Genomic DNA, 17808 nt, shown 5'->3' on the forward strand with positions numbered 1-17808 from the left:
AGTGTGTTGGTGCATTTGAAGATGCTGACTATTTGACTACTGATTCATCAAGTTCACCTGGAGGTCTACTACAGTTCAAAGCAGCCGCTGGCCGCTCCAACCAGACACACCATACGGCTTCAAACCCATGACTGGAGCTACAGGAGTCTAAACTGTGATAGAAGCCTGTGCTTGACCCCTCCAGGCCTGCTGCTATACAGTTTGTGGGCTCTATCGCTGGTGCTGTGTCTGTTTCATAATTTCTTATGTAGATGCTGGGCTTGCGGCAGGTGAACTTGATCAGTGCAAATGGTCAGAGGTAAGAGGCGGCTTAGGTAGGCTATCTTATACAGCAGAGTTTATATCAAGATTGTTTAGCAGGTGTATCAGACAGTTACGTAACCTGATGTGGTCAAGAGAGGAACACGGGGAGGAGATGGAGGTTGAAGAATTGGTTAAAGAGGTAGAGGAGGAAAATTAAGGGGAAAAAGATCAGGAGGTGATGTAAAAGAGTGGAAGAAGGGGAGGAGGAAAGGGGGATGAGAGAGAGTAGCTTGGTGGTTTCCTGCTGGGACACCAGAGACAGCTGGCAGGGAGATAGGTCTACGGACACACACACACAGATTGAGTGTGCACAGCAAGAATGGTTTCATAGGTGACATCACGCCGTTTCTCTTTCTTTTTCCGCTTGAGACTTATATTCCCAGCTCAGGTGGTGCTCCGTCTATACGTGCTCACATTTACCAGCTCAGGTGGTGCTCCTTCTATACGTGTTCACATTTACCAGCTCAGGTGGTGCTCCGTCTATACGTGTTCACATTTACCAGCTCAGGTGGTGCTCCGTCTATACGTGCTCACATTTACCAGCTCAGGTGATGCTCCGTCTATACGTGTTCACATTTACCAGCTCAGGTGGTGCTCCGTCTATACGTGTTCACATTTACCAGCTCAGGTGGTGCTCCTTCTATACGTGCTCACATTTACCAGCTCAGGTGGTGCTCCGTCTATACGTGCTCACATTTACCAGCTCAGGTGGTGCTCCTTCTATACGTGTTCACATTTACCAGCTCAGGTGGTGCTCCGTCTATACGTGTTCACATTTACCAGCTCAGGTGGTGCTCCGTCTATACGTGTTCACATTTACCAGCTCAGGTGGTGCTCCTTCTATACGTGTTCACATTTACCAGCTCAGGTGGTGCTCCTTCTATACGTGCTCACATTTACCAGCTCAGGTGGTGCTCCTTCTATACGTGCTCACATTTACCAGCTCAGGTGGTGCTCCGTCTATACGTGCTCACATTTACCAGCTCAGGTGGTGCTCCTTCTATACGTGCTCACATTTACCAGCTCAGGTGGTGCTCCGTCTATACGTGCTCACATTTACCAGCTCAGGTGGTGCTCCTTCTATACGTGCTCACATTTACCAGCTCAGGTGGTGCTCCGTCTATACGTGCTCACATTTACCAGCTCAGGTGGTGCTCCTTCTATACGTGCTCACATTTACCAGCTCAGGTGGTGCTCCTTCTATACGTGCTCACATTTACCAGCTCAGGTGGTGATCCGTCTATACGTGCTCACATTTACCAGCTCAGGTGGTGCTCCTTCTATACGTGCTCACATTTACCAGCTCAGGTGGTGCTCCTTCTATACGTGCTCACATTTACCAGCTCAGGTGGTGCTCCTTCTATACGTGCTCACATTTACCAGCTCAGGTGGTGCTCCGTCTATACGTGTTCACATTTACCAGCTCAGGTGGTGCTCCTTCTATACGTGCTCACATTTACCAGCTCAGGTGGTGCTCCTTCTATACGTGCTCACATTTACCAGCTCAGGTGGTGCTCCGTCTATACGTGTTCACATTTACCAGCTCAGGTGGTGCTCCTTCTATACGTGCTCACATTTACCAGCTCAGGTGGTGCTCCTTCTATACGTGCTCACATTTACCAGCTCAGGTGGTGCTCCTTCTATACGTGCTCACATTTACCAGCTCAGGTGGTGCTCCTTCTATACGTGCTCACATTTACCAGCTCAGGTGGTGCTCCGTCTATACGTGCTCACATTTACACCAGCCTGTGCATAAGCTCCGACACCACATTCCCTCAATTTTGGGATTTTGGATTTTGCACAGCTGATTCAAATAATCAAAGCTTGATGGTGAGTTGGTTATTTGAATCAGCTATAAAAAAAACTAAAATGTACTCCTCACCATTTGGAGTAAGTGACCTTTATCTCGAGGGCAGCGTCTCCCAGCCTCCCTGTCCATCTGACCGGGCCCTGCTGTGCATCTCAGACCCAGTCAGACAGATGACCAGATGGCCAGTCCAACACCATACTCAATCACACACTAACCAGGGTCCAAGCCTGACCAGAACCCTACATTCTGGGCTGTGTTCCCGAATGGCACCCAATTCCTTATATATAGTGCACTACTTTCACCAGTGCACGTGTGGACAAGGGAACCATTTGGGAGGCTTTCTTGGAGACAGTTCTGACCTCAGATATGAGAGAGAGGGAGAGTTTTTTTTTTACAAAGTCAGACGAATAATACTTTTCATTGGCTAGTAGTTAACACCACTCTGCAATTAAACACAAACCATTAAACTACCACCATTTACTTTCCGTTTACCGATGAGTGTGTGCACACCTTGAGCAGAATGGAGAATGCAGGCTTGTAAACTGTCCACACCACAAAGTGACATTTGTTTAGCAATTACCTTAACTCCACCAAGCAGAAAATGTGTTATTCCTGGTGTCGGTGTTAAGCTCTAATAAGTTTCACGCAGGCACACACACACACCACACACACAGTAATTAGACAGCTCTTTATTGAGGAGGGACCGGAGAGAGACGTGGCAGAACGGCAGGAGAATCTAACAGCCAAAAGCAATTTACTTTTCGTCCGTCCAGGGCTACTTATTTCCATAAATATCTGATTTAATGATGTAAACAAATTGAATGGGAATGCCTGAATGGTTGGAAGTGAAGTGAATAGTTGGCTGGCTGGAATAAGAGAGATGTCTGGACAGCAGTTGGTGTTTAGAATGCCCTAATAGATGTTTATGTGGTGGGCCTACTGTAAAAGCACCCTGAGTTCCTCAGCCCAGAAACACTTATGGTAAGCCATCCAAAGATTTCATAGTAAAACGGTCTGTGCTTGGCTCACACACAACCCAAACTCTTTGTTTGATTTTGGGAAACCAATACATGCGTATTTTTATGCAATCAAAGAATTTCATCTTGGGTAAAATGTCCTTCTCTTCCCTCCGGCACAAATATCAATTTCAGTTTATCTTTATTGCTCCTTCTCCATCGCATGCATGTGACAGCTTGTGTGTGAAAGAGAGAGTCGCATGTAATCGAGTCAGATTCCCGTTGCTAATGGTTGCCGTTCAGACAGACTTACACATAGCAGGACATGAACACCCCGTCAACCTGATAGATGGTGAGACAGTACCACCATCAGTGCATATTCACAAGCATTATCTTGTCAGAGGAGGCTGGTTTAATGTTAATGTTTTTGTATACCAAATAGGGCTGGGAGGTATACCTTATTTTAGCTAATGCTAATCGCTAGTTAACTAGCTAAATCTAAATCAGTCAGAGCAAAAAAAAATATTTTGGGTTGAAGTTAGATTGAACAACAAAACAATTAGAATAGAGAAAGCCCATTGAAATCCTTTACAATATATGTGATGCCAAGCTTCAAGTCCTGAAGTACGAAGATTTATAGTAAAAGCATATTTAGAACTTTTGTAATTAAAAATCAAAATTCCATCAATAATGTGAAAAATATTGCGAAAGGATATTTTAGCCATATCGCCCAGCCCTAATACCAAATCTGCCAGATATAGTTGTGGGGGAGGCCAGAGGGAAGAGCTCATTTTGGAAGTGGACTGCTCTTTTGACTCCTACATGGAGCAGGCCTTCTCTAAAAAGTTTCTGAAATACCAGCCCTTCGTGTCATGCCTGAACAGCATTGGTTATCAGTGCAAACTTGTGATTGCTGATATTTGGAAGTCTCGGCCATTTACATACTGACAGTACGTGGCCTTCAGACTGCAGACCTGCAGAGGACAAATGCAAAGCAGCTAGCAAGGTACTGCTCCATGTCAGCTGTCAAACAGCTGTATGGACAAGTTGCTTTTTGTAACCATATATCCATGACCTATGAAATATTAGAATCCTTCGACTGCAATGCGACTTGTGGATTCAAATAAAGTATTTAAAGTGTGTGTGTGTGTTTGTGTACCTGCAGATAGCCGTGGTCGTGTCCTAGGAGTCTGCATCTCCTGTCTGGCGTGAGGTAACATGTGATACCTCTTGGCTTCGTTGACTAGGTCTCGACACGCCTCTGACGTCTTTATTAAGTCCTCGTTATCCACAACGTTCAGCAGGTAAGAGGGGTGAATGAAGGGAAGACGAACCACCGCTAACAACTCTGACACATGCTGCAGGAGAGAGAGAAGAGATGGGTGAGGTGCAGGGAGATAAAGGGGTGAGGGATGGGAGAGGGGAAGGAGAGAGTCAATTGACTATTTAGAGAAGGGAGAAAACATTCTAGAGCAGTGATGCGATAGAACTCTTGGAAGCCTCAAGTAACTGTTAGATTAGCAACGAAAAAACAAACCCAAATATGAGAGACTGTGCTACCAGCCACGGGCTACTTTCATGTCCGTCTCCGGCAACACCACAATGGCAAATATGAACACACAAGACTCATTATAAACCACTGGTATTTAATGTGCAAAGAAAGAAAATGAGTCTGGGTAACTAGGCTGTAGCCCATGTAGTTTCTATATAACATGTTTTTAGCTGAGTACAGTGCTTAAGTGCAATGTGATGTGTGTGTGACAGAGGTGTATTCAATCATCTAGGTGACTCAGAGCGCAGCTAAGTGGCTATGGAACAGCTGTGAACAACAGTCTGTGTGTGTGTGTGTGTGTGTGTGTGTGTGTGTGTGTGTGTGTGTGTGAGATGTGACCCCTGTGAATGACGCATGCATAAACATGATCACTAATGACAGGCAGCAGGGAACGGAACACCTACACACGTGAGAAGAGTATTTCTCCGCTGTCACTCCCCCTGGCCCTCCGCTGTCACTCCCCCTGGCCCTCCGCTGTCACTCCCCCTGGCCCTCCGCTGTCACTCCCCCTGGCCCTCTGCTGTCACTCCCCCTGGCCCTGTCTGAGCCAAGGACGACATGCTTTCTGTTAAGTTTTAATTACAAAACTGGGTGGGGTGAATATATTTTATATGACATAGATGATTTTTTGTTAAACCTCTTACTCCCACCTGAGACGCAGACGTCCCATCTAGACACCTGGAAATGCAAATGCGCTACGCTAAATGCTAAATGTACTCGTTAAAACTCAAACGTTCATTAAAACACACATGCAGGGTATTGAATTAAAGCTACACTCGTTGTGAATCTAGCCAACAAGTCAGATTTTTTAAATGCTTTTCGGCGAAAGCATGAGAAGCTATTATCTGATAGCATGCAACACCCCAAAATACCTAAAGGGGACGTAAACAAAAGAATTAGCGTAGCCGGCGCTACACAAAACGCAGAAATAAAATATTAAACATTCATTACCTTTGATGACATTCTTTGTTGGCACTCCTATATGTTCCATAAACATCACAATTGGGTCTTTTTCCCGATTAAATCCGTCCATGTATGCCCAAAATATCCATTTGTATAGCCTGTCTGGTTCAGGAAAAAGCTCCGTTCCAAAACGCAACGTCATTTTTTAAAATTATATAAGTTGCCTATATTCTTTGACAAAACACTTCAACCTACTTTAGGTATTTGTAAACGTTAATAATCGATCAAATTGATCACTGGGCGATCTGTATTCAATAGCAGCTACTCAAGAAAACGTTGTCATTTCTCTCTCTTCCAAAAATCTCTTGCTGTATGCTGGACGAAATGAAGGATCTATTTGTCATTACACAAAGGATTTTTGTCAACGAAAATTACGTTTTTGGCGACATCGTGTGGAAGTTGTAGGAACTGCAAGCTCCCGGCTATATATTTTTGCTTGCAATAAACAATTCAGAGACTGGCGGATTAATACTTTTGTGGTTTTTGTGACCAGGTTTTTCTTGGGATTTCGCTTGCTGTTCACATTCTGTTATAGTCACAGACATTATTTAACCAGTTTTAGAAACTTCAGAGTGTTTTCTATCCACACATACTAATCATATGCATATACTATATTCCTGGCATGAGTAGCAGGACGCTGAAATGTTGCGCGATTTTTAACAGAATGTTCGAAAAAGTAGGGGGTCGACTTAAGAGGTTAACCAGGTGAAATTGTGTCACTTCTCTTGCGTTCATTGCACGCAGAGTCAGGGTATTTGCAACAGTTTGGGAAACATGGCTCATTGCTAACTAATTTGCTAGAATTTTACGTAATTATGATATTTAGACTTAGGGATGCCACCCGTTAGATAAAATACCGAACGGTTCCGTATTTCACTGTACTAATAAACGTTTTGTTTTCGAAATGATAGTTTCCAGATTTGACTATATTAACACACGCCCACACCGGCTCAGATGATGTGTACGCCCACACCGGCTCAGATGATGTGTACGCCCACACCGGCTCAGATGATGTGTACGCCCACACCGGCTCAGATGATGTGTACGCCCACACCGGCTCAGATGATGTGTACGCACACGCGCCCACACCGGCTCAGATGATGTGTACGCACACACGCCCACCGGCTCAGATGATGTGTACGCACACACACCCACCGGCTCAGATGATGTGTACGCACACACGCCCACCGGCTCAGATGATGTGTACGCACACACGCCCCGGCTCAGATGATGTGTACGCACACACGCCCACCGGCTCAGATGATGTGTACGCACACACGCCCACCGGCTCAGATGATGTGTACGCACACACGCCCACCGGCTCAGATGATGTGTACGCACACACACCCACCGGTTCAGATGATGTGTACACACACACCCCCCGGCTCAGATGATGTGTACACACACACCCCCCGGCTCAGATGATGTGTACACACACACACACACACACACACCCCCCCCCCCCGGCTCAGATGTGTACACACACACCACATTCAATATGCAGCCCACAGCACTTTGACATGCGAGAGAGCATTTCTCACACTTTCCTCTCTCTCTACACTCATCTCTCACACACTCAGAGGAGCAGTGGCACTCACTAAAAGTACAAAGACAATGCATTCCATAACATACACACATCTGATTATAATATTATGTTTCTAAAGAAAAGACAGTCTGCAAAATTGATCTGTCACACATGAACAAAGTCATTCCCCTTGGTCCCCACTGACCGTAGTCGAGGGAAACTATTTTCTGTGTGCCGCCTAGCTCTCACCTGCAGTCTGACTGATCTGAGACACCAGACAGATTCTCTGCCTCGGCCGGAACACAGGCCACTTACAACTTTGTGTGTTGGTGTGTCACGCGGTCTTCATATACAAATGATACACGCACGCTCATATTTATTCACTGTCCTTCACTGAACAGAGAGAAAAGCACACAGACAGCAGAAAGGGATGACGTGTGTGTGTGTGTTTAGACTGTGGGGTTGGAGTTCACTAGCACGCTTAGCGTCAGAGCGCTAACTCACTCACCCACCTGGACCAACGACCATTTATAGGGCTCATTGTGTGTTTTGTGTGCATGTGTGATGGAGGGATGATGTGAGGCAGGCCTAGGCATAGAGGTTATGGATGGAGGCAGGGGCTCAGGCAGTTCACATGCAGACACAACTGTTCTGCTCTCTTGGGGGCATTTTCAGCATGGCTTCACGCAATAACGCAGAATCTAGCTCACCCACCCATATCAGTCATTATAAATGTGCCATTTTCCTAATCATCTGTGTAGAGAGGACTTATGGCTCTGTGTTGATCTGGCTATGTAAAAATTGTTCTTTGTTGAAGCACGATTTGGTATGTCTGGCGAACACGGGCTGGCATAATTACCGTATAAAAATCAGTTAAGGATAAAGGCTGTCATTACACTAAAATAACGGTCTTATATATATATTTTTTATTTTTTTTTTATTTTTTTTTACACACACCAGTCAAATCTTTTGGACACCTACTCATTCAAGGGTTTTTGTTTATTTTGAAAATCTTCTACATTGTAGAATAATTGTAAAAAAAACATTGTATCATGTAGTAACCAAAAAAGTGTTAACTTCATATGGCTGCAGGGGCAGTATTGAGTAGCTTGGAAGAAAAGGTGCCCATTGTAAACGGCCAGCTTCTCAGTCTAAGTTGCTAATATATGCATATTATAATTAGTATTGGATAGAAAACACTAAAGTTTCCAAAACTATCAAAATATTGTCTGAGTATAACATAACTGATATTGCAGGCGAAACCCTGAGGAAGAGCAAAACAGGAAGTGGCTTCTATTTTGAAAACTCCATGTTCCATAGCCTCCCTTTGCTGGATTTAAAGGGATATGAACCAGATTCCTTTTTCTATCGCTTCCTAAAGGTGTCAGTCTTCATAGTTTCAGGCTTTTATTTTGAAAAATGAGCCAAAACGATAACGCGTCAAGTGGTCACGTGAGTTTTGCTCGCGCAACAGAGTTGACAGACATTGTTTTCCCCTCTACTACTGTGAAAGACATTTGCAGTTGATATATTTGCAGAGGATATAAAAAACGTTTGACAAGTTTCTGTGGACATTATGGAAACTATCTGGAATTTTCATCTGCGTTGTCGTGACCGCTCTTTCCTGTGGATTTCTGAACGTAACAAACAAACGGAGGTATTTTGGATATGAAAATAATCTTTATGGAACAAAAGGAACATGTGTTGTGTAACTGGGAGTCTCATGAGTGAAAACATCCAAAGATCAAAGTGAAAGATTAATTTGATTGCTTTTCTGATTTTTGTGACCAAGCTTCCTGATGCCGAGTGTACTTAATGTTTTGTCGAGCGATCGACAAACTTAAATGCTTGGATTGCTTTCGCTGTAAAGCATCATTTCAAAATCTGAGAAGACAGGTGGATTAACAAAAGGCTCAGCTGTGTTTTCCTATATTGCACTTGTGATTTCATGAATATAAATATTTGTAGTAATGTTTATTGAATGTAGCGCTATGCTAATCAGCGGTTGTTGATGACACTTATCCCGATAGGGGGATTGCAGCCATAACAAGTTAAAGAAAAAAATATATTTATATTTTAGATTCTTCAAAGTAGCCACCCTTTGCCTTGACAGCTTTGCACATGCTTGGCATTATCTGAACCAACTTCACCTGGAATGCTTTTCCAACAGTCTAAAGGAGTTCCCACATATGCTAAACACTTGTTGGCTGCTTTTCCTCCACTCTGTGGTCCAACTCAACCCAATTGGGTTGAGGTCGGGTGATTGTGGAGGCCAGGTCATCTGATGCAGCACTCCGTTACTCTCAATTTTGGTCAAATAGCCCTTACACAGCTTGGAGGTGTGTTGGGTCATTGTCATGTTGAAAAACAAACGATAATCCCACTAAGACCAAATCAGATGGGATGGTGTATCACTGCAGAATGCTGTGGTAGCCACACTGGTTAAGTGTGCCTTGAATTCTAAATAAAATCAGTGTCACCAGCAAAGCAGCCCCACACCATCACACCTCCTCCATGATTCATGGTGGGAACCACACGCGGAGATCATCTGTTCACCTACTCTGCGTCTCACAAAGACACAGCGGATGGAACCAAAAATCTCAAAATTTGGACTCAGACCTAATGACAGATTTCCACCGGTCTAATGTCCATTGCTTATGTTTCTTGGCGGTAGTTTCTCTTTACTTATTTGAGCTGTTCCAAAAAGGGCTCTCTTTTGTATACCACCCCTACCTTCTCACAACACAACTGACTGGCTCAAACAAATTAAGGGATGAAATTCAACAATGCACACCTGTTCATTGAAATGCATTCCAGGTGACTACCTCATGAAGCTGGTTCAAGAGTGTGCAAAGCTGGCATCAAGGCAAAGGGTGGCTACATTGAAGAATCTCAAATATAAAATATATTTTGATTTGTTTAACACTTTTTCGGTTACTCCATGATTCCATGTGTGTTATTTCCCTAGTTTTGATATCTTCACTATTATTCTACAATGTAGAAAATAGTAAAAATAAAGAAAAACCCTAGAATGAGTGTGTGTGTCAACTGGAACTGTGTGTGTGTGTGTGTGTGTGTGTGTGTGTGTGTGTGTGTGTGTGTCAACTGGAACTGTGTGTGCGTGTGTGTGTCAACTGGAACTGTGTGTGCGTGCGTGTGTGTCAACTGGAACTGTGTGTGAGTGTGTCAACTGGAACTGTGTGTGCGTGTGTCAACTGGAACTGTGTGTGCGTGTGTCAACTGGAACTGTGTGTGAAAGTGTCAACTGGAACTGTGTGTGAAAGTGTCAACTGGAACTGTGTGTGCGTGTGTCAACTGGAACTGTGTGTGCGTGTGTCAACTGGAACTGTGTGTGAAAGTGTCAACTGGAACTGTGTATGCGTGTGTCAACTGGAAGTGTGTGTGCGTGTGTCAACTGGAACTGTGTGTGCGTGTGTCAACTGGAACTGTGTGTGCGTGTGTCAACTGGAACTGTGTGTGCGTGTGTCAACTGGAAATGTGTGTGCGTGTGTCAACTGGAACTGTGTGTGAAAGTGTCAACTGGAACTGTGTGTGAAAGTGTCAACTGGAACTGTGTGTGAAAGTGTCAACTGGAACTGTGTGTGAAAGTGTCAACTGGAACTGTGTGTGAAAGTGTCAACTGGAACTGTGTGTGAAAGTGTCAACTGGAACTGTGTGTGAAAGTGTCAACTGGAACTGTGTGTGAAAGTGTCAACTGGAACTGTGTGTGTGAAAGTGTCAACTGGAACTGTGTGTGAAAGTGTCAACTGGAACTGTGTGTGAAAGTGTCAACTGGAACTGTGTGTGAAAGTGTCAACTGGAACTGTGTGTGAAAGTGTCAACTGGAACTGTGTGTGTGAAAGTGTCAACTGGAACTGTGTGTGTGAAAGTGTCAACTGGAACTGTGTGTGAAAGTGTCAACTGGAACTGAGTGAGTGTGTGTCAACTGGAACTGTGTGTGAAAGTGTCAACTGGAACTGTGTGACTGTGTGTGAAAGTGTCAACTGGAACTGTGTGTGAAAGTGTCAACTGGAACTGTGTGTGCGTGTGTCAACTGGAACTGTGTGTGCGTGTCAACTGGAACTGTGTGTGCGTGTGTCAACTGGAACTGTGTGTGAAAGTGTCAACTGGAACTGTGTGTGAAAGTGTCAACTGGAACTGAGTGAGTGTGTGTGAGTGAGTGAGTGAGTCAGTGAGAGAGAGAGTGTGTGTGTGTGTGTGTGTGTGTGTGTGTGTGTGTGTGTGTGTGTGTGTGTGTGTGTGTGTGTGTGTGTGTGTGTGTGTGTGTGTGTGTGTGTGTGTGTGTAATATCTATATATGATAGTGGGGCAAAAAAGTATTGTCAGCCACCAATTGTGCAAGGTCTCCCACTTAAAAAGATGAGGCCTGTCATTTTCATCATAGGTACACTTCAACTATGACAGACAAAATTAGAAGGAAAAAAATGCAGAAAATCACCTTGTAGGATTTTTTATGAATTTATTTGCAGAATATGGTGGAAAATAAGTATTTGGTCAATAAAAGTTTCTCAATACTTTGTTATATACCCTTTGTTGGCAATGACAGAGGTCAAACGTTTTCTGTAGGTCTTCACAAGGTTTTCACACACTGTTGCTGGTATTTTGGCCCATTCCTCCATGCAGATCTCCTCTAGAGCAGTGATGTTTTGGGGCTGTTGCTGGGCAACCCGGACTTTTAACTCCCTCCAAAGATTTTCTATGGGGTTGAGATCTGGAGACTGGCTAGGCCACTCCAGGACCTTGAAATGCTTCTTACGAAGCCACTCCTTTGCAGAAAAACAGCCCCAAAGCATGATGTTTCCACCCCCATGCTTCACAGTAGGTATGGTGTTCTTTGGATGCAACTTTGGTTTCATCTGACCCTATGACATTCTCCCAATCTTCTTCTGGATCATCCAAATGCTCTCTAGCAAACTTCAGACGGGCCTGGACATGTACTGGCTTAAGCAGGGGGACACGTCTGGCACTGTAGGATGTGAGTCCCTGGCGGTGTAGTGTGTTACTGGTGGTAGGCTTTGTTACTTTGGTCCCAGCTCTCTGCAGGTCATTCACTAGATCCCCCCATGTGGTTCTGGGATTTTTGCTCACCGTTCTTGTGATCATTTTGACCCCACGGGGTGAGATCTTACGTGGAGCCCCAGACCGAGGGAGATTATCAGTGGTCTTGTATGTCTTCCATTTCCTAATAATTGCTCCCACAGTTGATTTCTTCAAACCAAGCTGCTTACCTATTGCAGATTCAGTCTTCCCAGCCTGGTGCAGGTCTACAATTTTGTTTCTGGTGTCCTTTGACAGCTCTTTGGTCTTGGCCATAGTGGAGTTTGGAGTGTGACTGTTTGAGGTTGTGGACAGGTGTCTTTTATACTGATAACAAGTTCAAACAGGTGCCATTAATACAGGTAATGAGTGGAGGACAGAGGAGCCTCTTAAAGAAGAAGTTACAGGTCTGTGAGAGCCAGAAATCTTGCTTGTTTGTAGGGGAACAAATACTTATTTTCCACCATAATTTGCAAATAAATACATTAAAAATCCTACAATGTGATTTTCTGGATTTATTTTTCTCATTTTGTCTGTCATAGTTGAAGTGTACCTATGATGAAAATTACAGGCCTCTCATCTTTTTAAGTGGGAGAGCTTGCACAATTGGTGGCTGACTAAATACTTTTTTCCCCCACTGTATACAGAGAGAGAACAAAAATATAAAAACAACAATTCCAAAGATTTCATATAAGGAAATCAGTCAATTGAAATAAATTCATTGGGCCCAAAGCATTCCAAGATGGCGTAGCAGTAAGTCGTCCTGTCGTGTCCCTTGTATATATCGTTTCTTTTTCGTTTTTTTACATATTTTTCTAAGCATATCTCTTTAAAAACATTTTGCTAAACCTAAGCTTCCAATACTCTCCTGCAACCCGCCTCACCCAATGTAGCTATTTTTCCTAAAGTATTTATATTTACTTCGGAACCCCTCAACTGAAGCTAGCCAGCTAACCACCAGCTGTGCTAGCGGTCTTCAGCTAACCGGTCACCAGCTAACCTTTAGCTCGGAAAGCTCTCGCCAGTTCGAACAACGCGACTCTAACCAGAGCACAACGGACCTATTTATTTTTTTCATCCCCGGATTCATCCCCGGATTCCCACCGCAAACGGAACATTTCTCAGCTGGATCTTCACAACTAGCTATCTAGCTAAACCGCAACCCCGGATGATTGCTCCTGGCTAGCGTTTCCACCCACTTAGCTTGAAGCTAGCCCGGCCAGCGCACCTGTGCTACCACCGTAGCATACTACTGGGCTACACGACCGGTCTATCGATGTCACCGCATGAAGAGGAATAAACAGACTCACCCCATCGCGACGTCCCCCAAAGGCTAACTCTCTAGCCCTCGCTATCTCCCTGCTTGCTAATTAGGCCTGCTAACTGCTAGCTTGTCCAGCTCCGGTCCGCTAACTGCTACCTTGTTTAGCCCGGGCCTACAAACTGTTAGCTTGTTAGCACAGGCCTGCTAACCGTCTGAATCGCCGCGTCCCAAACACTCACTGGATCCATATTTACTTTCTATCTCTTTTTGATTTTTAACTTGTTTATACCTTCCGGAAACCTGCCTCACCCAATGTGATACGGAATCGCTATTATTTTTAATTTTTAGTACACACTCAAGAACCCCCAGAAGCTAACCAGCTAACTAGCAACAAGCTATTTAGTCATTGTTAGTTTTTTTAACCTGGATAACACTCGCCAGTCCAGCTTCCCTGCCCCATCCACCGCTGCCCCCTGCACACTGATCTCTTGGCTACATAGCTGATGCACGCTGGACTGTCCATTAATCACGGTACTCCATTCTGCTTGTTTGTTTTATCTGTTGGCCCCGTTGCCTAGTCAACGCCATTTTACCTGCTGTTGTTGTGCTAGCTGATTAGCTGTTGTCTCACCTACTGTTTAGCTAGCTTTCCCAACTCAACACCTGTGATTACTGTATGCCTCGCTGTATGTCTCTCTCAAGTGTCAATATGCCTTGTATACTGTTGTTCAGGTTAGTTATCATTGTTTTAGTTCACAATGGAGCCCCTAGTTCCACTCTTCATACCCCTGATAACTCCTTTGTCCCACCTCCCACACATGCGGTGACCTCACCCATTACAACCAGCATGTCCAGAGATACAACCTCTCTCATCATCACCCAGTGCCTGGGCTTACCTCCGCTGTACCCGCACCCCACCATACCCCTGTCTGCGCATTATGCCCTGAATATATTCTACCATGCCCAGAAACCTGCTCCTCTTATTCTCTGTCCCCAACGCTCTAGGCGACCAGTTTTGATAGCCTTTAGCCGCACTCTCATACTACTCATACTACATGCCCTGCATGTCCCCAGGCACCCTCATTTGTTGACTTCTGTGATCGAAAAAGCCTTGGTTTCATGCATGTCAACATCAGAAGCCTCCTCCCTAAGTTTGTTTTACTCACTGCTCTAGCACACTCTGCTAACCCTGATGTCCTTGCTGTGTCTGAATCCTGGCTCAGGAAGGCCACCAAAAATTCAGAGATTTCCATACCCAACTATAACATCTTCCGTCAAGATAGAACTGCCAAAGGGGGAGGAGTTGCAGTCTACTGCAGAGATAGCCTGCAAAGTAATGTCATACTTTCCAGGTCCATACCCAAACAGTTCGAACTACTAATTTTGAAAATTACTCTATCCAGAAATAAGTCTCTCACTGTTGCCGCCTGCTACCGGCCTCCCTCAGCTCCCAGCTGTGCCCTGGACACCATTTGTGAATTGATCGCCCCCCATCTAGCTTCAGAGTTTGTTCTGTTAGGTGACCTAAACTGGGATATGCTTAACACCCCGGCAGTCCTACAATCTAAGCTAGATGCCCTCAATCTCACACAAATCATCAAGGAACCCACCAGGTACAACCCTAACTCTGTAAACAAGGGCACCCTCATAGACGTCATCCTGACCAACTGGCCCTCCAAATACACCTCCGCTGTCTTCAACCAGGATCTCAGCGATCACTGCCTCATTGCCTGTATCCGCTACGGAGCCGCAGTCAAACGACCACCCCTCATCACTGTCAAACGCTCCCTAAAACACTTCTGTGAGCAGGCCTTTCTAATCGACCTGGCCCGGGTATCCTGGAAGGACATTGACCTCATCCCGTCAGTTGAGGATGCCTGGTCATTCTTTAAAAGTAACTTCCTCACCATTTTAGATAAGCATGCTCCGTTCAAAAAATGCAGAACTAAGAACAGATACAGCCCTTGGTTCACCCCAGACCTGACTGCCCTCGACCAGCACAAAAACATCCTGTGGCGGACTGCAATAGCATCGAATAGTCCCCGTGATATGCAACTGTTCAGGGAAGTCCGGAACCAATACACGCAGTCAGTCAGGAAAGCTAAGGCCAGCTTCTTCAGGCAGAAGTTTGCATCCTGTAGCTCCAACTCCAAAAAGTTCTGGGACACTGTGAAGTCAATGGAGAACAAGAGCACCTCCTCCCAGCTGCCCACTGCACTGAGGCTAGGTAACACGGTCACCACCGATAAATCCATGATTATCGAAAACTTCAATGAGCATTTCTCAACGGCTGGCCATGCCTTCCGCCTGGCTACTTCAACCTCGGCCAACAGCCCCGCCCCCCCCGCTGCTCCTCGCCCAAGCCTCTCCAGGTTCTCCTTTACCCAAATCCAGATAGCAGATGTTCTGAAAGAGCTGCAAAACCTGGACCCGTACAAATCAGCTGGGCTTGACAATCTGGACCCTCTATTTCTGAAACTATCCGCCACCATTGTCGCAACCCCTATTACCAGCCTGTTCAACCTCTCTTTCATATCGTCTGAGATCCCCAAGGATTGGAAAGCTGCCGCAGTCATCCTCTTCAAAGGGGGAGACACCCTGGACCCAAACTGTTACAGACCTATATCCATCCTGCCCTGCCTATCTAAGGTCTTCGAAAGCCAAGTCAACAAACAGGTCACTGACCATCTCGAATCCCACTGTACCTTCTCCGCTGTGCAATCTGGTTTCCGAGCCGGTCACGGGTGCACCTCAGCCACACTCAAGGTATTAAACGATATCATAACCGCCATCGATAAAAGACAGTACTGTGCAGCCGTCTTCATCGACCTTGCCAAGGCTTTCGACTCTGTCAATCATCATATTCTTATCGGCAGACTCAGTAGCCTCGGTTTTTCGGATGACTGCCTTGCCTGGTTCACCAATTACTTTGCAGACAGAGTTCAGTGTGTCAAATCGGAGGGCATGCTGTCCGGTCCTCTGGCAGTCTCTATGGGGGTGCCACAGGGTTCAATTCTCGGGCCGACTCTTTTCTCTGTATACATCAATGATGTTGCTCTTGCTGCGGGCGATTCCCTGATCCACCTCTACGCAGACGACACCATTCTATATACTTTCGGCCCGTCATTGGACACTGTGCTATCTAACCTCCAAACAAGCTTCAATGCCATACAACACTCCTTCCGTGGCCTCCGACTGCTCTTAAACGCTAGTAAAACCAAATGCATGCTTTTCAACCGATCGCTGCCTGCACCCGCATGCCCGCCTAGCATCACCACCCTGGATGGTTCCGACCTAGAATATGTGGACATCTATAAGTACCTAGGTGTCTGGCTAGACTGCAAACTCTCCTTCCAGACTCATATCAAACATCTCCAATCGAAAATCAAATCAAGAGTCGGCTTTCTATTCCGCAACAAAGCCTCCTTCACTCACGCCGCCAAGCTTACCCTAGTAAAACTGACTATCCTACCGATCCTCGACTTCGGCGATGTCATCTACAAAATGGCTTCCAACACTCTACTCAGCAAACTGGATGCAGTCTATCACAGTGCCATCCGTTTTGTCACTAAAGCACCTTATATCACCCACCACTGCGACTTGTATGCGCTAGTCGGCTGGCCCTCGCTACATATTCGTCGCCAGACCCACTGGCTCCAGGTCATCTACAAGTCCATGCTAGGTAAAGCTCCGCCTTATCTCAGCTCACTGGTCACGATGGCAACACCCATCCGTAGCACGCGCTCCAGCAGGTGTATCTCACTGATCATCCCTAAAGCCAACACCTCATTTGGCCGCCTTTCGTTCCAGTACTCTGCTGCCTGTGACTGGAACGAATTGCAAAAATCGCTGAACTTCAAACATCAGCTATCTGAGCAGCTAACCGATCGCTGCAGATGTACATAGTCTATTGGTAAATAGCCCACCCATTTTCACCTACCTCATCCCCATACTGTTTTTATTTATTTATTTTTCTGCTCTTTTGCACACCAATATCTCTACCTGTACATGACCATCTGATCATTTATCACTCCAGTGTTAATCTGCAAAATTGTAATTATTTGCCTACCTCATGCCTTTTGCACACATTGTATATAGACTCCCCCTTTGTTTTCTACTGTGTTATTGACTTGTTAATTGTTTACTCCATGTGTAACTCTGTGTTGTCTGCTCATACTGCTATGCTTTATCTTGGCCAGGTCGCAGTTGCAAATGAGAACTTGTTCTCAACTAGCCTACCTGGTTAAATAAAGGTGAAATAAAAAAATAAAATAAAAAATCTATGGATTTCACATGACTGAGAAGAGGTGCAGCCATAGGCGGCATGGCCCACCCACTGGAGCAATAGGCCCAGCCAATCAGAATTATTTTTCCCCCA

The 17808-nt window shown here is 45.2% G+C and overlaps 1 protein-coding gene across 14 annotated transcripts in view; it reads right to left on the reverse strand.

Annotated features, from left to right (window-relative positions):
- The window catches only part of LOC110522439 (kelch-like protein 29), a 408191-nt gene that overhangs the window by 45004 nt on the left and 345379 nt on the right, over nt 1–17808 (reverse strand). For all 14 annotated transcript variants that reach the window (XM_036976046.2, XM_090233075.1, XM_090233073.1 and 11 more), the window contains one exon: nt 4229–4427. In XM_036976046.2, the coding sequence (XP_036831941.2) occupies nt 4229–4427 (199 nt within the window). The remainder of the gene's footprint in view (nt 1–4228; nt 4428–17808) is intronic.

Source organism: Oncorhynchus mykiss, chromosome 4 (assembly GCF_057628025.1).
Source record: "Oncorhynchus mykiss isolate SJ-2025 chromosome 4, ASM5762802v1, whole genome shotgun sequence".
NCBI classification, from domain to species: Eukaryota; Metazoa; Chordata; class Actinopteri; order Salmoniformes; family Salmonidae; genus Oncorhynchus; species Oncorhynchus mykiss.